At 38.4% G+C, this 25,660-nt stretch overlaps 1 protein-coding gene and 1 long non-coding RNA gene across 8 annotated transcripts in view; one reads left to right on the top strand and one right to left on the bottom strand.

Annotated features, from left to right (window-relative positions):
• PPP2R2C (protein phosphatase 2 regulatory subunit Bgamma) overlaps positions 1-25,660 on the bottom strand; it is a 186,783-nt gene that overhangs the window by 130,123 nt on the left and 31,000 nt on the right. For 3 of the 6 annotated variants that reach the window (XM_071447394.1, XM_071447398.1, XM_071447399.1), the window contains exon 1: positions 3,486-3,622. The exons of 1 other annotated variant lie outside the window; for it this stretch is intronic. Coding sequence is in view for 2 of the 5 variants with exons in the window: in XM_071447400.1 (XP_071303501.1) it covers positions 3,486-3,555 (70 nt within the window). In the remaining 3 variants the exon portion in view is untranslated. Of the gene's footprint in view, positions 1-3,485; positions 4,066-25,660 lie in introns of those variants that run through there. 2 more of the 6 variants (XM_071447400.1, XM_071447397.1) reach the window with 2 other exon arrangements.
• On the top strand, positions 4,029-25,165 carry LOC139599790 (uncharacterized). Of its 2 annotated transcripts, XR_011682308.1 has the most exons (3): positions 4,029-4,164; positions 5,099-5,278; positions 24,904-25,165. It is a non-coding gene; the product is annotated as an uncharacterized lncRNA (long non-coding RNA). The 2 variants fall into 2 exon arrangements; XR_011682307.1 differs by lacking the exon at positions 24,904-25,165 and having other exon boundaries at positions 5,099-6,910.

Below are 25,660 nucleotides of genomic sequence, written 5' to 3'. Positions count from 1 at the left end.
AGTGCTCCTGCAGTTGCTGTGGAAATAACACATTTTACTGACCCAACACCTCCTGGGCAACTGGTTCCCACAGCTGTGGTGCAAAAGGCAATTAAGATAAAACACAGCTCTGCAATGAATCACAAGCCTGAACAGATCTCAGAGGTCATCTAGTCCATTCCTCTGCCCCACGGGAGGCTCAGCTATCCCCATGTAATTTCTTACAGACATCTATGTCACCTGCTTTTAAAAACTTCAGTGATAAAAATTACTCAAGCTCCCTGGGCAATATATCCCAGTGTTTCACCACCATTGCAAAGAAGTTCAATCTTTCCCCACAGCTCACATTTTCTAAGCCTCAGATATTTTTTCTCTCTTTCTTTACAAGCCATACCAGATCTTTTCTATTTTCCTCACGCAAACAATTCCAATTAAAGCAGTTTGCTTCAAAAGCTACTTTTGAAAGTGATCATTGAAAAATTTGCTGTACGTTGCAGCTGGAATTAAATCACCTTTTTCCATTGTGCAACTGTAACATAATTTTAAAGACTTTAAATGACAAAATTATTCATGTTCTGCTTGCTTTAATGTCACACTGTAGTTGTGCATATGCAAGAGGAGAGACAGGGCCAGGTAGTCACTGTTGTCATATGTGTGCCTATAATGCCTATTATGGTATAACAGTTACAGTATAATAACAAATCAAAAAGTTGTTGAGATTTAAAAACCAATTCAATTTTCCACAGCCAAGGTAAAGCCACGTTTGTTACAGATAATCCCAATGTTAGAAAATAATGACCTATCAAAGAGATGAAATTTGACTTTGCTCAAGCAAGCAGTTTTGTTAGGAACACCTTCAGTCCACTACCAAGAGCAGAGCAAATCAGATTTGGCTCACAGCTTTCCTATACCTGAATTCATATGTCATCTGACTGTCTGGGCTTTTTTAAATCACTGAAAAAGTAAACCAGGTAGAGAAGTAAAGCAATGCTACAGTCAACCCACATCTTCATGATTATTGCTGGCTTTACTTCCCTCAGTGAATAGTTAGAGGAAGAAAGTACATATAAGGGTTAGAAATACCTCCTTTTGTAAATTAATTTAGTCTGCTGCATGGAATAGCAAGGGCAGAGGACACCACTTAGCAAGACTTTAAAACTCTGAAAATGAGATAAAATTTTGGTTATTCACGAATAACAAGGAATTGGCAACTTCTCTAACACACTGGATACCACATAAAGCATTTCTTCATTTTAAATGGTGGATTACAAAAGCCAAAGAAAAACTTGGATTGGACCCCAAAGTATAATAAGGTAACACATTGCTGCCTTTCTATTGTTGCTACATTCTGCACTTAACGTGTCCAGGACCAAATACAAGGCCTGTGAAAGGACTGCAGTTGAGAAGTCTTAAAGTTCTTTCATGGAACCAAATCTTTAAACAAAAAAATACAAAATCCCACAGAAGAACAAACAAAGCACATTTAAAGCAGCAGTTTAACTAATGTATTCATTATGCATTTTTAACTAAGTGTATCAATGAGAAATTAAAATTCGTGATGCTCCTTTTTGAGCATCTGAAGGTCTCCTTGGAAAAATTTCACAGATAAATCCATTCCCTCATGATTTCCAAGATCTTTTAAAAGGTGTGGCAATGTCAGATATAACAGCTGTGAAGAATTCTATTACACCTGACAAACTCTGCATTCCCAACAAGAATTACACTAGTCTGAGATGAAAAACTAATATTTTGCTACTGAAGATTTCAAGAACAGATGCCAACATATTTCATGATGACTTCTGATCACAGGAAAAATATAAAACAGTCCAGCATTGATATTCAAATTGTATTTTTACCCATATCAGATAAGCCCCTCCATGTGCAATGACAGAAGAACATCAAGTCCTTATGATCCATGTATCAAGTGAAGATAAAACATTAGAAAAATCTAACACTTGCCCCAGCAAGTGTCACAAAAACTACTAAAAATCTCCATCTAATTTTTAGAACACTCATGACATATAAAAGAATATGTATTTGAAAAATCCACCATTAATTATTCTCCTCAGATCACAAAACAAGAGAGACTTGAAAATTCAATTTTTAACATTGCTACACATCTGAAATTCACCATGTATCAAGTATACTGCAGTGATCATACTGAGCATTTTGCAGAATCCAAGGCAAGAATTTACAAATTTAAACAAAGTTCCTTCAAACAGGTGACCACATCTCAAAACATAAATCATCATTCTGAAAAAAAAACCCCAAAACTTCAAAAGAAATTTGACAATGCACCAAAACATGAACCAGAGTGCAAAGAATGTCCTAGAGGCAAGATTAGCAAGCAATTACACCAGTCACTGGTAACAGTTACAGTACACAGCATTTTTAATTTTTCTTCTGAAAAATCTGCCTTGTGGACCTGGCACAACAAAAATAATCCTACTGTTTTCTCCAATCTAAAACAATTCAAATCATCAATAATCAAGAGAGCATCAGCTGATCACGTTTCAGGATGCAGCATGGGAGTATTAAGTGACTGAGCATTGATCAAATGACGACAGAATCTGGAGACTGTGTCTCAAGGAGTACTGGTTGACCCTGATGTTAAGTATGTTCATATTATATAAACCTACATTGAGTTACTGTTTCTGCTGCTGAAAAGTGCTGTTAAAACTGCACATACAGATATATTTGCAAAGTCAAGCACCTACAAACACATTTCTCCTGTTCAATCAATCTTAAAATGGCCTACTCTTAAACCAACTTTCTGGCAAGGAAATACACACCAGTACCTGACCCAACCATTTCACATTCTCAAGGTAAATTCTCTCAGCATTTAAGGGATGTCACCTGCAGCAAAATTCCTTTTTATGTAATAACCCTCAAGTCACTGATTGATTTAAAATGAAGGTGCCTTTTCTTTACTCATATACCTTGCACAGGGAACAGAAAGCAAGCAGAAGCATTTCAAAAGATGATGCTTACATATCCCTTCTAAATGCCTTCTAAATGCATACAGTTCTCTAGGGAACAATCAACTGAGCAATGTCTGTAATGCTCAGGATATAATTACCAAAATGAGATGCATAACCTTCATTACACCAGCAAACAGTTAACTTTACAGATTATTTTTCCTACTTTGGTGCTCTCAAACCTTTTTTTTTTTTTTTTTAGTAATCAAGTGCTTCCAATCTTCTACATTGCAGCTACTGAGCTTTCAATGCCAGGTGCTGCACACCTCACTAGCAGAAACTCAGCACAATGCAAGACCTTCTCCAGCCCGTGTACTTTCATATACTGCTGTAGCATGACAGATTGCCTTCGGGATTCAGCAAATTCAGGCAGATTCTGTTGCTACATCCCACAGAAAAAACGCCCTGAAATCCCCCCCTGTTTAAAAAAGGAAAAAAAAGGAACAGCCTGCATCTCCAAACATGACAGTGCATTCCCAGCATAGAATCTGCAATGCAAGAAGAGAAAAATGACAATATTTATGTTACCTTCAGTCACATAGTTGTGGTCTCGCAGAAAGCTGTGGTTAATTTTCCGTGTGTCCGTGTCCTCGCCCATTTACAGCAGGATTACTCAGCATGCCTATCCGCAGTGGACTGATAGCATCAGCAGAGGTCGTCACAAGAGCACCATCCATGCTGCCACTGCCTAGCAGAGGCGGGGAACACACCGGGCCACTGAGCACAGCATAATGAGGGCTACTGAGGCAGCACGCATTGGGAGGGGGCGAACAACGAGCGGGAAAAGAAAAAAAAAAAAATAGAAGAAGAAAAAAAAGGAGGGAAAAGGGAAAAAGAAGAAGGAGGGAAAGACGGCTCCGAGAAATTACGGATGCAGAAAGCCAGTAGGGAGCTTGCGTGAAGGGAATACTTCTCGCACAGTTAAAGAATAGCCCAGTTGTGTCGCAGGTACTCCGAGCACGAGTGGCCCCGCAGCGGCGCGGCCGGGCTGCAGCAGCGGGAGCCGCCCGCAGCCGAGCCGAGCCGAGCCGAGCCGAGCCGAGCCGAGCCGAGCCGAGCGGAGCGGAGCCACCCGCAGCGGAGCGGAGCCGAGCCGAGTCGGGCCGCGCCGCTGTCACACGCCCGTGCTGCATCACCCTGGCCCCTCCCCGCCCGCGGCCCAACCGCACCGCATCTGCATGGAGCAAAGTGAAAAATGACACTGCAGGTAATTATTTCAGCTCCTCCGCCGCGGAGATGGGCAAGGAGAAGAGCTGAGGGAGGGGATGAGGGAGAAGAAACTTCAAGCTGATGAAAGGCGTTTGCATGGACACGTACTGCACACGGACATGCGGCCGCGGTTTTGTGCTAGTCTTACTGATATCTGCAGCAAGAGCAACAGTCGTTCAATGTCAGCCTCTATAAATATTACCGAAACTGCCAAATATCTGCCTGTGCAAAAGGAGTCGTCAGAGGCAAGGCAAACGTTCAGAGGACATAAGATAAAATAGCTGTTATTCAGCTTTTTTACCCCCGGTTTTGTAGATAAATGTAAAATTACAAAGTATTTAAGAACCACCTCTCTGGCTTCCCTGTACAGGAAAGAAAAGCTGGACAAAGGGAATGTTTGCAGGTCATTGGTTTTCTTAAACCTGCTACTCTCTCAGTTCATTATCCCATCATCTTGGAAAAGCAGTGTTAAAATACATATATGCAGAAATATGAAAGTAAGTAGAAGAGGAAAATTACTCACTTGCATTATAAAAGAAAGCTTTCTCTTTATTCCAAATGCTTAATGGTTTATATTACAGCAAAATTCTTTCAAGTGAACAGACAAACAGTTTCCTTTAGCTTTTGGTATCTATTCAAGAAACCACAAACTGTTTGCTGCAGAAAATATGTATTCAAAAAAGGTAAGCACCCCTGAAGTTTAAATATTTGAAGAGAAAGCAAATGGCTGTATACCAAAACCACCACTACAGCATGATAAGTGTGCACAACCACAAAACCAACAGAGGAGAGAGAATCTTGTGCTTTAGGCCCTGGAAATGAATATGGAAAGTGCAATCAAGTTTTCAGCATTACTATAGTATTTTGTGTAACATTGGATCAATTTTTATCTTTTTTTTTGTATTTGTTTTTCTTTCTTTCTAACAAACTAGGACATACAGTTCTTGAAGGAAAATTCAAGTACCCTGCTACTCCTACAAACTGGCATGTGACTTTGAAAAAAGTAGAGAACTACATAAAGACCTGCTCAGGAATAAACATCTAATTTCAGGATTAAGCAAGGCTGGGAGAGAAAGAAGAATAGCAACAGAATGACCTTCATCTTTTTCTCAGTAAGAAAGCAAAATAAAACAGAACCATCTCCAGCCTAACAAGTAAATATTGTACAACCTTCACATTTGAGCAGGTGGGAAAGTAAGAGAAGTTATTCTGTATTTGCACCTGTACAGAACACATTTTACAATACTAGGAATGTTATTTCTGCATTGAGAGCATTAGTCACTACTGTGGCAGTACCCACAGCTCTCCAGTATCTGCCCTGTCCTCTCCAGAACAGAGGAAGGAAGCCTTGCAAACAGTGATCTTTGGTTTGGACAAAATGGTTCTATAATCTATGTGATGGTTTATTTTGCCCTTCCCTGACACATTATGTTCTCACCTTGGATTTGTTTTTCCAAAGACAAAGGGGTCTATGAGCATAACACACTGCACACAAAATCCCAACTCTGCCAAAGTCCTTGGCAAAGAGTGCAACAGTTTAGTCTCAACTATTTAATAGTTACACCAGTCTGGGTCAAGAAGGCACCTCCCTTTAGCATCTCTGCAAACTGCCTGGCCTTACAAAAGTCTGTCCAGATCCCTTGGGAAAGCCTTCCTGCCCTCCAAAAAATCAAAACCTCCAGTAGAGACCAGCTGCCAGCTAGCTCTAACTCCATTTACCACCACTCCCTGGGCTCAGCCATCCAGCCAGTTTTTACCCAGCAAAGAACATCCCCATCCAAGCAAAGAGCTGCCAGTTCCTCCGGGAGAATGTTGTGGCAAACTGTGTCAAAGGCTTTACTAAAGCTCATGTAGGGCAACATCCACAGCCTTTCCCTCAGCCAATAAGGTCACTTCACCATAGAATGAGATTAACTGGGTCAAGCAGGATCTGCTTTTCATGAACCTGGGCTGGCTGGGTGTGATCCTGTATGTGCTGCTTGATGTTGCTCAGGACAATCTGCTCCATGACCTTCCTTGGCACTGAGGTCAGGCTGACAGGCCTCTAGGTCCCCGACCCTCCTTCCAACCCATTTGATGGATGGGTTCTATCACACGTCACACTTGCTGCCCTCCAGTCAGTTGGGACCCACTCCTCCCTGTTACCCAGGGCTGCTGGTGGATGATGGAAGGTGCCTCAGTGAGCACCCTCACCAGCTCCCTCAGTCCCCTCAGCTGGATCCCATAGATTTCTGTGTGTCTCAGTGGTGTAGCAGGGCACTGATCATTTCCCCTTGGATTATGGGGGCTTCATTCTGCTCCCCATCCTTGTCTTTCAGCTCAAGGGACTGGGTACCCACGAACAATTTGCCTTACTGTTAAAGACTGAGGCAAAGAAGACATTAAGTACTTCATCTATTTCCTCATTCTTTGTCTCTAGTGTTTCCCCCTGCATCCAATAGGGAATGGAGGTTCTCCTTAGCCTTCCTTTTGTCCCTGATGTATTACAGAGTGAGGATTCCCTTGTGAAGGTAACATTGAGAAGCTTCCTCCTATTACTGTAATGACTCCTAAAACTGAAAGAAATGTCACCCTGCAGGGCATTTGATCCCAGAAATCAAGCAGCACATTTGAGTAAAAATGCACAGGAACAACTTCTATCTCAAATACACAGAAAATGAGCATGTGTTCTGTCCTTTCTGAGAAAAAGAATCACATGGAAAATCTATTATTGAAAATAAATAGATAATATATTATGCAAATGATGAGTACAATCTCAAAAAGTCACACTGACAGTCTGTAAAAAAAATACTGGAACCATTTTCTTTGTAAATACCTCTACATGTATCGTGACCAAGGTGGTTGAGGAAATTCTGGCTTTCTTATTCTTCCATGTAAAATCACTAATAACTGTCCTTTATTTGTCCTCAACCAGTTCAAATGTTACAATCTCTATGGTCTGTTATTTAGAGCCTACACTGGTTATTTTTTAGGTATAATTTAAGCAGTTAGAGATGTTTTCATTTTTCCTAGGAGCAAAGTGGACATTTTTTTGTGAAGCCAAAATTGTAACTTCCATCCAGAGATAATTTTCTCCACTCACCATTAGTGAGGTTCCTTAGGCATCACGTCTGGGTCAAATCACACTTACCTGGTTCTTCTTATTTTTAAGTTGAAAACAATCTCATAAAGAGGAATGGAATGAGGAGGAAGCCTTTAACAAAAACCCTAGACAATATTCCCAGTGTGCATGCAAATGCCTTCCCTAAGATTATGAGCCAAATCCTTACTGTGTGGCAAATATTAGCACTCCACTGACTTAAGTAGGTCAGTTCACATGAGAAAGATTAGCAAAACTCTGCTCTAAATTTGTAGCACAATGCAAATTTGTGAGCCAACATTTGCAGATAACTAGCTGTGCCATTTTAAAATGCTACTTATTATCAATCCCACCTATAACCTACATAATTTGATCTGGTCAAATACCCAGGGAAAAGGTGGTGAGGAAGGAAGCTTTAATCAAAAGTGTATCAGTTATTTGGAATTTCATAATAGTTCACAATGCTACTCATAAAACAACCCTCTAATTGAGCTAAAATACAATACAAACAGAAATAACAGTGTCCCATCTTAAAGAATTTATAAGTAAACTATAAAATAGAAGAGTGACATGCAGATCAGCAGTGACATTTGGGTAAACAGTGAGTCAGTAATGAGGATGGAGTCCTGGTTTAGAGCTTTCTTCAAAAGAAGGTCATTAGAGACTGTGCAGAGAAGCAATAAACTGGATTCAAGAGGTTGAAACATAACTGCACAACAAGAATAAAAGAAGCTTAGACATAAAAGGAGGAGAACTGGCCAGCAGGTCAAGGAGGAAAGTAAAAGGCAAGAGCAGGCATGACACAGATGCCAATACAGACTGAGGGTGTCAGTAAAAGAAGAGTTAAGGAGCAAAGCAAACAAAAATGGATCTGTGCCAGGAGGAGAAAAATCTCATAGGACAGGGAAAGGAAATATTTAAAGAGAGGAATAAACCTACATTTCCCTCTGTTGTTTTGTGCAGAAGAATCTGAGAAAGGGGAACGTAGAAGGGAAAAACAAACCAAAAACCAGCCAACCAACCAACCAAAAAAAAAAAAAAAACCCAAAACAAACAAGCAAAAAATGAAAACAAAAAAAAGCCATAAATGGAAGCCAGAGGCAGCCAGTACCCCGATGAAGGAATCAAAAACTATTTATAATACAAATGGAGCTGAGAATGCAAGGATTGGAAACAGTGTAGTCTAACAGTAAGGAATTGAAGAAGATGAGAACAAATCTTTGGCTGAATGACTGTTGATCATGTTTGCTCATCACATTTCCAGCAAGAAGCTCTGCAGCAGAAGAGAGGGAGGAATGAGGCATTAGAAGGCAATTTGTCTTGAAGGTTACTGTGTAATCCTGTTTATAAACACCTGTTGAATATGGCCATCCTGTTTTGCTCCTGCAGAACATTTATGCTCTTCTCTTAAACACATTTTCTTGAAGAGCCTCTGTTTAGCTTTGTCAGACACTAAAAGCACAATCTTTAATAATTAAAACTCTTAATATCTGAAATAGAACATCAACAGGTACTCCAAGTCTCCGTTTTACCCCTGAATTTTACCCCTAAATTTTTCACTCCATCTGAATTAGAGTAATTAAGCTTGAACTGCAATTGAAAAAAATAGTAGTGGAATACTTAAATATTTTCTTCATCTAACAGTGTCTTTAAATTAAATGAAACTGAATTTTCAATTGGCACAGAACTCAAATTATTTGTAAAGCACAAGAGATTTAAAGACTGTGATGGTAAAAAAAAAAACTTTAGAAGTTGCACAGATTTCACCAAAAGCAGACTATCTTAAAATATTACTTTAATTTAATGTTTGTGACATCAGGGGAGGGCTTTAAGAGCTTTGACAGCATTTGCTTCTAACCATATCCTAGTATCAGCAAACTGTGCAAAACAGTGCAAAGTTTCTTCAAATAAGGTAAATGTATATGGGATGTGGGTGTCTACATGTAAGCCTTTAAAATCATACTGCAAATAGTTTATTCAAACTACAATTTTTATGTTACACCCTGTCTTGCTCACAAAAAGCAGAAAATCAACCCACACTACTGAAAAATTATGAATTTGTAAAGCAGAAGTAGATCCTAAGAAGGATGGTTAAAAAGTTCTTCTGGAAAGGGCTGGAAATCATGAAGGAAATGTTTCAGTGGCTGTTCGTGATGAACAGATCACAGGCATCAGAGCACACAGTGCCAGAGGCTGCTGATGGGGCTGCCACAACAGAGGAGCTTCAGGCCAGAGCTCTGTGCTGCCTCCCCTGCAAGTCACCCAGCACACTGCCAGAAATGATCTCCAGACAAGACCTGTCACTGCACAGCCAGGCAAGGCTGCAATTACAAAACTAACTTCATACCCGAAGACAAGATGACCCACATCCCAAATAAGTTCTGTAGATGTCAGGCTCTGCAGTGGGACATAAAGCCTGCTGAGACTGAAAAGCCTGGAAAGAAATTAAATAAGAACCTACACATATATACATGGTGCAAAATAATTATAAAGTTGTCACTTGAAGGTACTGAACAATCCAAAGAAATGTTGCTTAAAATACAGATCAGAAAGGGGTCTAATAAAGGAATTTATAGCAGGAATACAGGCACTGTCAGAACTTCTTTACACTGTGTGGACGTATTTGTGTGCATATTTATCTAAGAAAGGAACTGGGAAGAGAGGGAGAAAAGCAAGTGAGAACAGTTTCAAACCCATGCTAAGGGTCATATTCCTCCTTCCTGATTAGCAATGGACCAAAACAGACATTTCAGCAGTACCCTGGTGTGGCATCTGGGTGGTCAGGCTACTACACAGACAAACCACAGAGAAAGGAAAACACTTTCTAAGACAGCTTCCAAAACCCAGCATTCTTAAAAGATTAAGCCAATAAGATACAGAAATCTCAAGAGATGGAGCTTGAACAACTTCAACAGAAAATAATTCCAGAGGAAAGAGATCAAAGCAAATACAAAGAAGCAAACATTCCACACAAAATCAAGTGAGGAAACAGGAGATTCTTTTAAATACTATGGGCCTATCATAAAATATCAGAAGATGACTGAGAATTTGTAACACCTCTAAAATACTTGTTAGGAACTATAGCAAAAGCATAAGGAGTGATTTCAGGTGCAATTTGGTGCAATTGAAAAGGGTGCAAATTGAAAGAGGAGAAATTTAGGTCAGATATTACAAAGAGATTTGTTACTGTGAGGGTGGTTAAGCATTGGAACAGGTTTCCCAGGGAGATTGCCACTGGCCCATCCCTGGCAGTGTTCAAGGCCAGGCTGGATAAGGCCTTGAGCAGCCTGGTCTAGTGGGAGGTGTCCCTGCCCATGGCAGGAGGGGTTGGGACTATGATCTCTAAGGCCCATTCCACCCCACTGACATTCTATGATTCTATGATTTTTCAGACTAAAAAAAAAAAATTAAAAAATCAAATCAAACTAACAGATTATATTCACACTTACATTAAAATGCAAACCACAGGCATTCTTCATTACAGTTTGCTAATTCAGACCTCAAAATCTTTCAGATAGTAATAATTCAGTAACAGTTCCTGCCCATGGCAAGTCTATGAAATAAAATCAACATACAGAATCATTTATTACTGGTTTTGAATTCTATACATAGTCATACAAAGATGTCAGTTTGAAAGGGACTTAGCCCAAAAGACTTTGTTATTCACAGGACTGCAGAATAATTACATAGTATCTGATAGGGCATTCAACTTGACTCCTTCCTTTCACCGGTGTAATTAATTAATTCAGATAGGTATAATACAAGCAGCTTTTTCTCCAGCATTACCTTACACCACAAAAAGTAGAATATTTCTGTATTCTCCAATACCTAAGGTGACATGCAAATCCAGACATCTGGAGCACCTGCAGATCCTGGCCATCCTGGGCCACAGAGGCAAACAAAAAAGCAAAACAAAAAGCTGCTTTAGAAGAGGATACAGTGCTAGATTTCTTTTCTTGTGCATAATATTTACTGCAATATTGCTAAAACAGCCTCAAGAGAGAGTAAAAAAACTTGTGTCAATATAAACAATGATTTTGCTGTTAGCCTTTCCTCCAGATCATCCAAATATTTAAACTGCTGGAGCATCAGATGTACAATAACAAATGCTGCACCTGCTGTAAGAGCTGAGAGAGAATTCTGAAATAATACTTAGTTGGCAAAACAAAAGCTAAAAATAAATTCAAGCTATTTAAAATGGGAAAAAAAACACCAATCCACAGGAAACAAACATGTAAGCACTCAATGGTGTGCAGAAATGTAGAAAGAAAGCTGGTCCTGGACAACATTAAAAGTTTGCAAGACATGTTAAACCCAGAATTTTGAGGAGTATGAAATCCCATAGTACATTGTGGTAAACACTAAATGCACCTAAGAGTTCTGTTCCACTTCTGGCCACCTTCATACCAGCAGAAGCAATCAAAATTCAGAAAAACTGAACAAATCACAGAGGTGATCTGACATTGGAACTTGAGAATTCCAAAGTAAACAATGACTGAGAAGACTCCTTCTGGTAGGAGGAACCAGCTGAAAGGAATGGAAGCACAAACATCAAATGAAATCATTTTTATTTTGGCTCAAGACATAGTAAGTGCAAATTAAATTATAGGAAAACTTACAAGGGAGAGTACAAGTGGAAAGCTATTAATTAATTTTGCAACCTAATGAACGACTAAGCACCTACAAATTAAGGGCTGCAATGAAAACAGCAGTGCCTGGCCCCAAGGAGAATTTGGGAATGGGGGGTGAAGTGCTTTGCCTACTGAGTGTGGAACCTCCCACTCAGGGGAGCTCCCTAGAACCAGCACACAGGAACACTAAACACGAATGTTCAAACTTTCCTTCCAGAGCTTAGAGATACCAAATAAGGTCACAAAGGAGACATGCTTGCTGATATAAGATCTAGACCCTGAGTAGGAATATACCCTACTAGGTGGTGACACTGAGTATTATTCCCTGAAAAAAATGGGAGACAGTCCTATCTTATTATATAATTGTGTGCTGCTAAGTAATATGGGAAATATAGTATCATTTCCCTTAGTTCAAGGGGAAAAAAAAAATCTGTGTATGGACATTCACCATATTTCCTACTTAAGTTGTCCCAGGCATTAATAAAAATGTATTATTTGTAGAACCAGAAATTATCCCAATCAAAATGAACATGTCTGTGTCTTTGTGGTGAAGATGCTCACTGTGGCCAGGAAATCTGAAATTTTTGAGCCAAACCTGAGGTCAGTTTCAAGTTTTCACACTGGCAATTACTTTATGTAACAGAAAAACAGTCACCTGAATGGGATCTGGAACTACAACTGCATGCAACAGTGTGTAAGAGAAAATTCAACTTGGCAAGGGGGAAAACAGGAGCCCTCATGAAACAGAGGCCAATAACTGCTGCTGGAGAAGAAAGGTCTGCTAAGCAAAACCAAGACTGAGTGCCTCAACAAAAAAGTCATACAAAGAGGTCATGACAAAAAAGAAGGGAAGGAGTGGCCACTTAATAGTACAACTTTTGCTGAACTCTGCAAAATTATATTTAACCTTACTTACAGCTAGACAGGGATTAACACAGCTGCTGAGCAAGCATAAATGCTAGGCCTTAGCACGTCTGTAGTCTGTAAGAGAATGAACTAATTTCCACTAATGAACTGCTGAGCCAGGCAAAGACCAAACCACGGGAAACTTAATGAAATAACGGTATGCTTGAGACAATTATAAATCAAAGAAAAGAGAAGGATTTCTCTTGAATGAAGCTTCATGGAGCAACTACCTGGGGAGGCATGAAGAAAGCAATCTATGAGACCTAATAGCTAAGGGCACAGTGACCAGCGATCTGAGGACAGAGCAGAAGCAGTAAAATAAGTGAGTAGTCTGGGAAAGCAGAGAAGTGAGCTGTGGTTATGGCAGTTTGGCAGGAAAAAAGTAAATTCAAAAGTCAACATGGTGTGCACAGCTGAAGAGGATAAACACTGCAGACTCCAGCAGCAGAAAATTGACCTTTTGTGGACACATCAAGGTTTTTCAGAGGAAAAAACCTGATACACCGGGGGGATATCCTTTGATACCTCGTGCCATGAATGCAGGCTGTAAGAGAGGGGGGTGGTGTATTTTATGGGTTGGGAGGGCATAAACCTTAAAGTAAAGGTGTCTACCATAATCACAAAATTACAGAGTCACAGAATGGTTAAGGTTGGAAGGGAGCACCGGAGGTCACCTGGTCCGACCTCCCTACTCAAGCAGGGTCCCCAAGAGCACATTACTTGGGATTGCATCCAGACAGCTTTTGAGGATCTCCAGAGGAGATGAAGATGAAATTACATATGCTAATGACTATAGGCTGTTCCTCATACCCACTGTCATTTATGTAATCTCTTTAGTTACAGAATTCCTCTGTCAACACCCCCGCTGCCATTCTTACCTCACACCCTGCCTCACTGATTGCTGACACTGCTCGTGATCCTGACTTGCTCTGATTATCCCATAGCTAAGTGCCACTGATTTTCAGTTGTCATTGCTTTGCTTTGCCCATAAACACTGTCACTGTGTAAGCTGTTAAAAAATCCCATCTCCCTGTAAAATTATTCTTCCTTGCCAGATAATACTGCTGCACACCCCCTCCATCAAAGCTAACCCACATTAACACGGTGTCAAAAACATAACAAAAAGGAAATACAGTTGCATTTTCTGTTAGGATAAATATATGCATGCAAGAAATACTCTAAGCCTGGCTTGAGCTTTCAGGGTAATTTCTTCGTTTCAGAAATGCAGTGGAGAAATGGGAGCAACATGGTAAATTTAGCCATTTCCATGAAGTGGCACCCTATGAGCTCGACTACATGTATTCAAGTTTATTTAAGCATACAGCTAAGCACTGTTTATTATCCAACCATAAATCTCATCCTCATATCAGTTAAGCCCTTTTAAAAATTTTAACATGCAGCTATATTATCAAAAAATTCTTTCAAATATGATGTGGCAGAAACATCTGGCAGTATGCAATTTGCATAGTTCTATTTAAAGAAATTTAATCTAAAGATTTCCTCAGTAGCACTCTTAGAAGTGTAATTTCTATAACTGCTTGGGACAGTAATTAAGAGTGGCTTCTTAATTGTTCAATTAATCTATAATAAACCAGGAAGATTTATCTTTTATTTGTGCCAATGATGGGAGCTTTTCAATTTCACCAGAAAACACATGAATAGACCAGTAATTTTATACAGTATCATTTCAGAGGAAGCACGGTAAACTATATATTCTATATAGTTTAATATCACATTGTTACAGGAAAAGCTCAAGAAAAAACAAGCAGGTCAACAAATTTCAACAACAGTTGAAATAATAGCAAAGGAATAAAAAGAGAACCAAACAACTGCAATTCTACAAGACATTTAGCCATCCAATTCTCCCTCTGACACTCCGACATCTCTCACACATTTTGTGAATACGGTAAATTTGCCCCAACCTCCACTGTGCAGCTGAGTTGTCCTACAGTTCATTGGTGTGGGCAAACATCAGCACTGCTGGGTCCTGTAAGACAGCTCTGGCCAGCACAGGCAGCAGGGTGGGCTCAGGGCTTTCAGATCACCCACTGCCACATTCCCCAGCACTGAGGACTCACATGAGCTACCAGAGGATGAACAGCCACTCCCTTCCCTTCCCTTCCCTTCCCTTCCCTTCCCTTCCCTTCCCTTCCCTTCCCTTCCCTTCCCTTCCCTTCCCCACCTTTGGGTATTCCTAAACTAGAACATTCTTTCAGCTTCAAGATAATTTTGCTTGTTTCTCTCTTACAATACCATCAAAACCCCTGAAAACCTTTACAGTCACATATACAGTCACATATAATGAGAAATACTTGTTGCCAGAGTAATTCTTCAAAATTCTGTTCCTGCCACCAACAGTACAGGTTCTGCCATTAACAAGAGCCTAACTCACCTCTACATTTTATGGCCAAGAGCTGATGCTATTGCACTGCCTATATTCTGTTTGGAAAAAAATGCAATTAGAATGGATTCATGACAAGCTAGACTCTGACCTTTAGTTTTGACTTTGGCTGCCTTTCGTTTGTTTGTGAGGCCCTGTAATTGTTTACACACAATACAAATTGAATCTGTGGCATGTGAAATCCAGGCTCTGCAGCCTCGGTAGGTAACCTAGGGTTAGAGGTTAAAAAACATTGACATTATGACAAATTGCTGTAATTTGAGGAATAATCTGAAATCCTGCTGGGACACAATTGAGCCTGTGAGCCTAGTTGTTAATGATAATAAAAGCTGACACAGTAAAAATGATAAAATTAAAGAGAACACCCAGTAATATAAGTACCTCCAACATATGACATTGACGATCCAGTTAAGGGGGCCAGTAAAAATATCACTGGTGAGTAACTTAATACTCCATTTCCAGTTACAGAACTCTCCACTCATTTGTGGAAATGCTTTTGTCTTTTCTGCTTACAAGCTATCTGTTTTTCATAATTTTCAGAACATGCAGTTTTCATAATATCTTCAGTAATGTAAGGTCATAATTTCACTTTCTGATGAGTTTGTGTCTATGTAACAGTAGATAAAACCTGTATTTTTCATATAGTACACCCATGGTACCTTTCTCTGTCTCTCTGACATATCATAAACCAGCTGGCAACATAAAATATAAATTGGCTAGCTGTAAGAACAGATGATTCATTAATTACTTATTCTGTACCAAAATAAGAGAGAGCAATTTTACAGTATCAAATAGCAAATGTAGCTGCTAATTAAAATTATATTTAAAAAAAATCCCCAAACTCAATGAGTATTATTTAAGGTTGGGTGGAAAACAATCTTTAAAGGTCATCTAGTACCCCCTATATATATATCTATATATATGTATATATTTTACTGTTTTAGAATATTACCATTTGTCAGAATTTAGAACCATCAGTACTGAATTTTGCTCTGGCTTTGATTCTGTATTTTCATTCTCCAGCAATACTTATATATTATGGATTAATGCATTCCATTACAAGAATCTTAAGATTTTTATTCTCTCATATTAAATTGTACCTTTCACAGGCCTCACACTTCAGATTATTATTCTCAGCTTTGCAGGATAAGGGAATAGTGTCTTCTCACAAATATAACTTACAAGACATAAACCATATGCCTCTAATGTGAAAAAAAAATCACAAAATCCCAAAACTAAAGCTAACCAGTTTCATATGACCATCTGTGAGCCAAGAGTTTCACATGAGAAATTGGCTGCATGAAGAAGAAAAAGAAGGAATACTACAATGGACAAGGTAGACTGACAAAACCTGAGAAACCACTTGGATTTGTTTTAGAAGTGCAAGAAGACAGATCCATTCTTTGGACTGGATGCTGTGATAAAGTCTATAACAGTAACACCACTGACACTTGGCTTGCTTCCAAACCTCTTCCAGCTTAATCCCTAAAATAAACACTCAAACTGAAGACTAAAAGGTTTAAAAAATTCTATGTCTTTATTCATAATTAGCAGCCAACTGCCCCACTTTGTTATAATATAGAAAATGAATGCAATCGATCTGCCTTTTAATGGCAAAGTGCATTTACAATTATTTCCAGGTGTTTTTTTACACCACTGAAAGCTATGCATGAGGATCCAAAGCTGCACCTGCAGCCCATAATCTTCATGCAGTGGATTTTGAAGATAAGAACTGTTACACAGAATATCCAGTGCCTTTTGGCACACTTTTCTGTTGCCTGGCATATAGGCGTTCGAAGTTTTATATTGCTACATATTAAAACATTCTGAAATTGCTACATCTTTGTAAGCTATTTATCTTTTTCTCATATTATCTTATTTCTCATAAGATCTTGTATTTTCCCTACTCCTTTCCCTATCCAGCAGCTTCCCACTGACACCTGCCAAAGAGAGCACCAGGGACAGGCCAATCAATTTTCTTCTTTGTAGGATTTTCTTTTGTTGAGGTGGGAGTCTTATCTAAGGAAACAGCTTTCAGGAGCCCATCTACAGAACAGAAAGGGGAAATACTGCCCAACTGAAAATAATGTGCAAATTAGGTTTTCATTCAGGGCACACTATTTAACCACTTCACAACTGATAAGGAAAAACAGCATGAAACCCTTCACTGGTGTGAAACACATCGAAGCAACAGCTCTAAGACAACTTCTTCAAATGCCAAGGGTCCCTAGGATAAGTTGATTGTTTTGGTCATTTCTTCACCCAAAGTGCTGTCACTGATCTCTGTGTTGCTTGGTAGGCTTCTGTCAAGTTTTGCAGACTCTTCATAAACGTCTTCAGATCAAACAGTTTAAAGGTTACAAATGTAATTATAAACTACATTTAAATGTAAACACTCAAACTGTAATTGAACACATAGCTAATTAGTATGAGAACTGAGATTGTTCTAAACACTCTTGTATATGGGAAATAGCCCTAATTATTTGATTTGTCAAAAAAAGAATTTTTAAAAATTTGATTTTAATTTTTGGTAAGAATTAAATATTCTAAATATAAATGTATTTTCAAACCCAACTATAACAAGGCAACTGTAATTATACAAAGCAGAGTGCTTTGTTCTACTTTTTACTCCAGACTTTTTATCCAGGCTTTTATCCTTTCTTGATCACAACAAAGCATGATCACAAATAAATCAAGGCCCCACACCATGGACTGATCCTTTTATTTATTTCCCAAGGACCTTCATAGATTTCACAAAGGACTCCCTCTGGAAGCAGGCTGATTTTATAGGAACTTTTGCATGGATTGTGCAAGATTGGGGCCCTTCTTGCTTTGTTCTTGTACAAACGAGCATCCAATTTGGCACACTTGGCACTAACCCCACATTTCTAAAATTCAAGTGTTTTTATGAGCCTGTGCCCAGCCCTAGAAGAGAACAAAGGATAGAATCAAACTACAAAGTTGAATAACTTATTTTGACAGTATCATTTGAAAATTCTTATACATCATAAAGTGTCAAATTTGCAATTTTACTTCCTGTAAAAACAGCAAACAAAAACTGCAGTAAACCCTGAAAAACAAACTGTGCACAATTCGACCATGCTACACAAACTAAAGGAGAATATCTGGTACATAAATGAAAGAACTTTTTCCAAGATCTTTTTTGTTGAAGAAAAGACTGGATGTTGCACTTAGTGCCATAGTCTAGTTAAGGTGGAGTTAGGTCATGGGGTGGACTTGATGATCTCAAATGTATTTTCAAACTTAGTTAATTCTGTGATTCTTTGATTCTTTCAGGCACTGAATCACAACTTATGATGGAAGACAGAAAATAAATTCTAGTGTAGTTGCACTGTATTTCTACAGAGTCTGACAGGGACAAGTCTTAAAAAATAATACTAAAAATAGACAACACAAACATGAAATAAATGGTCTCATATGTATCTTTATATATTTGCCATGGAGACATTGAGCTATCTAAAGAAACAGCTGAGCTTTACCATATGAACAGATTCTCTCAAATCAAGTCTTCCCAGCTTCTAAATATGTTTCCAGATACTAGTGATTAGAGAAATATCTATATTGCAGAAAATAGATAATATAATTAATATAAGTTAATAAAAATATAAATATATGGGTATCATAATGACAAAATTAAAAAATAAAGTAGAGTTTAAAGCTTGTTAAAAGTTGCAGAAGAAATAGCTGAACGTATCCAGTAGTTTCCAAAGACAATTTAGAATGAACAATGGAAACCTCTTTCTTAGTAAGAGAACATAGGTATTCTAGTGTTCATTGCAAAGATGAAGATAAATTTAGATTTTATAACTAACTCAATAATTGCAAAGATGAAGATAAATTTAGATTTTATAACTAACTCAATAACACATTTGAACAGGGATTTAGAGCTCCCCCTGGGAACTTCAAGAATGAAAAAGAAGCCAGAGCAAACCATGACATGGTTGCACAGCTATAAAATGCTAACAGCTAAACAGAAGAACAAAAGTTATTTTCCCTTCTTAAAGCAAGCACCATAGTTTAAGTCATTGCCTCTAGGTTTCACAGTAAGTCTAAGGACTCACAGCCTTGGGAGCTGCCTCTGCAGTTATTAATCTCAGTAACACACTTTGCATGAAGATATTTTTAAGGGCAAAAGATGCAGAATTTAATATTAAATAAAGATAAAACATAAATTAATATTGCAAGGACAGAGAGGACACTGACCTTACAAATACTATTTATATAGCATCTTTCATTAACTTAGTATATTTAGAACACACTATTTTATCTGTAAAACACTTGTTTCAAATCAGCTACACTTTTGGAACATTATGGAGATTATGGAGAATTCCTTAGAACAGCACCATCAATATTAAATACTCTATGGAGGATTCTCTTAAAGTAGCATTTAAGCAAGGTCTATAAAATTGCACATTACATAACTGGACATATTCTAGAAAATCTGAGTATTTACTACATGCACAGATTTGGGAGATGGCTTTCATGTCACTTCAACTAAATAACAGCTGTAGGAATATTACTTGGAAATGCTGTCATAGGGAGAAAGCAGAAAGAACTCATTTAACTGTCATGACTAAAAATACTTTTATGTAATTTTTAAATTGACAGTGCAATTATAGGTGTATTTCTCACTTTCATATCATGAGGTGAGGCCTTTGTTTCTCGTTTTTAAAAATACACTGAACTTTACATAAACTTTACTTGGGACTACAGGACATGACCCATTTTGAAGATGCACCTTGCTTTCTACTGAAAATGTGTATTATCTAACACAATACAAATAGGTCAGTGCTTCTGTTCTAGTTCTTTTTGTTATAGCTAAAATCAGTACAGACTAAAATTAATACACACAGCAGATAAAGAAAATAGAAGTTATTACCATAGCAATACTCAAGAGATACAATTAGGTCAAAAAACTGGGGGGAAAAGAGCAGAAGCATCACTTCAAAATCAATAGGCATTATGAAAAGATGAGTTTAGCAAAAACAACTGTGCATTAAGCAAATAACCACTATAGGAAGAAAGAAAAAGGTGTTCAGCAAAGATTCAAAAATACAAAACCAGTAATTCACATCACCATAGTATTACCAAAGCATAAGGTGCTATTCCAGCAAGCCCTGGAAATTTTAAGCAGAAAATCATTTCAGCAGAAAATCAGTAACTTATGTTCATAAAATTTCAGTTACAGAAAGGTAAGGGGCTGACAAAGCAGTTTATACTTAAATCCACAAGTGTAACTCAAATGCAACTTCCTTCTGAAGTTACAATACAAGGTACGAAGTGTTTTTCATCATATTTATGATGCAGCACAAGTCTAAGAGCAAAGTTTTGCCACAATTCTCTGTTTTCTTGTGCTCACAACTGTTGGTCGGGAAAAAAAATCAAAAATCAACAATTGCAGTTGGAAGCCAGAATTCCCAGTGCTACAATTGGTATCATGTAGAAAGCTAGCACAGGGATGGTGAAGCCATGGGATGTCCTTTCTGTTCCTCATGGAAATGCCTCTGGCTTCTTGTGCTGGCCCATTGCTCCTCCCACCTCCTTCCTCATTTACTCAGCTCTGGACACAAACCCTCTGTTTTAAAGAGCCAATATATCAAACATATAAATTAACATTTTGAAACCTCCTTACCGTATAGTTTTATGTAAAAAACATGTAAAAAGAAGAAAATACCAATACCACCACTTGAATACAACCCATATGTGCCAATTATTTAATATGCACTGTATAGGTTACATTCTCATTCCACAGTCATCTTTTGTTTGTGTCTTTCAGAAGATCAGCCCTAAGGGACAAGGGTACAATATTTGTATACTTAGCAGCAAAATTTGTGCACCATCATTCTCTTACATAATACTGCTTGGCATGACAAAGTTTCCAGCTCTGTAAGAGACAATGTCAACAAGATGCAGATTCAGAAACTACTTTTCATTGACAGCAGTTTCTTTTTTAAACAGTTGTTGTTCCATTTACAAAAAATGAGTATATTTGAGCATGAAGAAGAATGAATATTCAACACTTGCAAAAGCAAATATTATTTGGAACTGCAAATAAGAGCATCAAATCAGCAGCATGTGCTCAAAGATCCCTCTATCTCAGTATCCTGACAGGAACAGCAGTCTCAGGAGGAATATAAAGAACAGGGACAGCATAGAAAAGCCTTTCCTGGGCTCCAGCAATTTGTAGGTCAGGGACTACCTCAGAATACAGCTTTTGGATTTCTGCCAGTCTCTCCCAGATCTTTCTTACATGAATGTATCCAATTGTTCTTGAGTATATGAAAACTATGGATGTCCCCGTGGCAGGAATGTTCCACAAAGTGTTGTGTGTCAGGGCATTTTTAGCAGTGTATAGGGACACTTTAGTAGTGTATAGGGACACACTTGAGCAAGTATAGTGCAACTTCCACTTATTTTAATCAGAAAATAGAAAATCTGGGGTTGCATTTTTTTTTTAATGAAATGCTTTCTAATTAGAGTATATCAGAGTGTAATGCAGTGCTTTTTAAATGCAAGATCAGTTAGGGCTTTTAAGTTTAAACATTAGCATGTTGCAACTTTTGGTAAGAAATGGCAGCATTCAGAACAGCTGCTGGCTACTAACAAGAACAGTTTGCCTCATACAGAACCATGCAATGACAAGCAGCATCCGTCTAGGGTGCCTGTGGACCAGAAATGGAGACAGTCTAGTGTCCTACTCCAGTTAAAGCTGACTGGTTCCCATCCACACTGCTGTGAACGAGCACAGATCAGATCATTTCACATCCACACTGCACAGCACCTGGCTTGTAACTCTTCTGGGCTATATATGGTGCCTCAAGATGCAATGACTGTTGTTCTGCTGGGTTTCATTTGGTTTTTTTTTTTCAGTTCAAAGTGCTTAAAATTATGAGAAAGCTGTGTTGCACAACCCCAGAATCAGAGCATGCTGCCAAAGGCACATGCACAGAAGTAGGTCAGGTTAGGGCATACAAAGACTCAAGTACTGCTGGGGCAGAGCTCAAGCACAGCCAAGGCTGGCACAGTTCACATCTACACTGCCCAGAGCAGATCCTGAATACACTCCACCTCTTGTGCCTGGGTTTTCTCTTGAAGGGAACTACTTCAAAAGGAAGTGCAGGAACTGAATTATCACATCAGTGAGCAAAGTGTGGGGTCAAGCCAAGCTGGCACCATGGAGACACTGTGGCTTTGTCTACATTGCTAAGCTAGAGCCAGAGCATGGGGCTGGGTGCTGGCATGCAATTGATGTCCCATTAAGCTGTTACAACAGCTCCCTGAACAGCTTTTGTCTTGTCAGCTAGTGCTCTCCTGCACTGTCTGGGAATGGACTGAGGACAGCACAGACCAAGGACCATATCAGTGGGTAATTCAGATGTATCATGCAACTTTGCTCTGGAGAGGAAAAAAAGTTTAGCCATTAAGATGCAAATTTTTATGTTTCTAGGCTTTAGAGTCAAAACAAAAATCCTGGTCCCTTTTATTTACTGGTACTGACTTTTACCACAGCTCCATCTGCATTCCTAGCTCGGCATGACCTAGGAGCTCAAGGCAAGATCATACACCTTCCAACACCTTCCTTCCTTTCACAGAAGGTCAAAGCATACACACACATTGGTAATAGCTTAGTTAAAAATAAACATAAGACCTTCATTGTCTATAGTAGGTTAATGAATTAATTATATGAGGGAAAAAACCCCATTATGTTTCAGTAGAGAGCACTGTAAAATTCTGCTTTGTCTGGCTTTGAATTCCTGCCCTAAGACACCTCTCAAACTCAGAACACTTTTTATTGTACATAAAACAGACAACAAGTAAAAACCAAGAATTTAATACCTTTCCTTATACATAGATGGCCAGAAAACTAAGTTTTCAGTAGTTGCAAGGATCTTGTGAGTACAGGCCCATTGAGGAAAATGCTCTAGCTAATAGAAAGCAGGTTTGGTTCCCCAGTGACAACAAAACTGTAGTGATGAATGGAATCAACACTACTACGTACTGTTAATCAAAAATATCCTGTTTTAAACAAGACTGAATCAGTTATCAGTAAATCAGTGAATAAGTAGTCTCTAGATATTAAAGGAACTTTACATTCCAGACAAGTCCATATAGAATTTGCTTTTAATTAAAAAAAGAAAATACTCACTGCTTTTAAATTCATCCCTAACCTCTGGTTGGTCCTTTTGCCTATTTGATTATTATTACTTTTTTCATTTTGCCATGGCACTGCCCAAAGACTTGCTCAGATTGATGTTTGAACTTACATTTTCTGAAGCATAAATAACATTAGCATTAGCATTTACCAAAACTAGTCATATTCAAAAGTCATAATAAAAAACACATTAAAGTAATGATAAAAATAGATAAACCAAAGAATTCAAATGAACAGGTTCAGTATCCTGGAAGAATGTCACACTGGATACTAATCCTGGATTTTGATCAATGCAATCTATCAAAACAATACAGAAGATTTACTGGGTGTTTAATCTTTGGAGGTACACCACATTATTAAGCAACTTTCTCCTAACACAGTGGAGAAATATAAATATGTTTTCAATTCTTGTGTTTTAGCACATACAAAAGGCCAACATGATACCTCTTCTTCCAACAGAGAAGTTCCCTGCTGTGCTATTTGAAACCAAATCCTGCAGTTTCAGAAAACAACCATCAAAGTCTGAAAATATAGGCCTGTAAAACTTTAGAACAGAAAAACTTGATAAAGAAGAATCTCTACTTTGAAAACTTACTTGCAGCACACATTATTTTGAATTAATTGTGAAAGTTTTAAAAAAGGACGAAGGAGCAGAAATGAAAAATTAAAACAGTTATAAATCAAAGAAAAGTAGCACAAGTATTCATAAAGAAATATGGAGGCATTCACATACAGATATGGATCTGACTGTTGAACACCAACAGTATTCGAGAGCTGACAACTGTTATGTAATCTGGAAAATTCACAAACTCAGACCAGGCGTTGACTGATCCAGCTTGTACATCACACACAAACCATCTGAAGAGTGGGTATCTCTCAACCTCTCCACAGCAGAAAAGCCAGAGACTGAAAGGGGAAGCAGAGTGACTAGTTATGTAAACTGTACAAGCCTCCAGAGACACAGCCCTATATCTATTCATTTCTCCTAAGGGAATCTGCACAGTTTTAATTCACAGCTGTTCTGGGCAGCCTGTTAAATGTAACCTCTTCTCAGGTAAGCCATTTTCCAGAATTATTTCCCCCACTATAAGCCATAGGTTGAGATAGGTAGAGTGGCAATTGATAGTTGCAAACTCCCACAAAAAGCTTTAATTGGAGTCTGTTATCTGAGGTGAACTCCTATCCAGCACAGAAAAGTAGTGGTAAAATTAGCAGTGAACAAGGCAGGAAGATATTCAATTCTGTTACTGAAGATGAAAATCTCCTCTGCTATTACAGAGGGGAAACAAAATCACAAAGCTCTGTTTTGTTCTGCTATACAGGACAACAGACTACCACCTTTGCTTTATTTTATTTTTTTTTTGGTATCTGCAAATCTTACATAACTATTGTTTATATACAGATATGACTTTCAGGGATGTTGTTATTTTAACTATTTGTCAAAACTGAAGTTCATCAACAAATACTTTCCAAAATCTCTCCTCTGTACCACGTACTGTGCAGACATTTACTATTGACTTTAACCATTTTGGTACTGATCTTTTCAGCAGGAAGAGCTGTGGGGAGCTGCAAGAAGAAGGAGAGAAATGGCTGAAGAAAGACAGACTTGGAGGGAAAAAAAGAAGATGATGGAGATGTAAAGGACATGAATTACAATTCCAGAGATGCAACTTACGAAAAAAACTTTTAAAATAAAAGTTCACACAGATAAAGAAAAAAATAATATAAATTTGAGCCAGGGCAAACACTGCAGCTTGGTTCTACAAGTGTAAAAATGTCACCATTGGAATAAAATTAATCACTTCTTCATTTGACTCCTGAAAGCTGAAACTGCAGCTGAGTAATTTCATTTAAAAATGAGTAACAACAAAAATTGTTTCTGCAGAAAAACCCTCATTTCCTTTAATGCTCCCTGTCCATGACCTCCACAAAGAACAAGAGCACGTGAAACACGCAGGCCTCCTGTTTCAGTGTTGGTGAAATAAAATACAGAGTAGGGTTCCATTCTCATCAGCCTCCACTCACCATTAGAGAAATGTGTATGCCCGTGCACAGGCTGAATAATCAACATTTATTTCCAATCAGTAAGCTCAGCTCTTCAGGTTCAGGCTTGTCTTTAGCAATCTCAGTATTTACCCCCTGTCCCACTCCTTACAGCTGATGGCACCAATTACTGCGCTAATGCTTACAGTAAAAGCAGGGAACATGGCTTCTCTCCAAAACAGCAAGAGGGAAGATTATAAAGTCATAATTTCTGATTGTCTCATAAAATAACTGCCCAGGCATCCTATGCTCCATCTGGTC

Source organism: Agelaius tricolor, unplaced genomic scaffold (genome assembly GCF_023055355.1).
Source record: "Agelaius tricolor isolate 1412-34295 unplaced genomic scaffold, bAgeTri1.0.p SCAF_24, whole genome shotgun sequence".
Lineage (NCBI taxonomy): Eukaryota > Metazoa > Chordata > Aves > Passeriformes > Icteridae > Agelaius > Agelaius tricolor.
The sequence above is the reverse complement of the archived record's forward strand: the minus strand, read 5'-3'. Positions and strand labels throughout refer to the sequence as shown.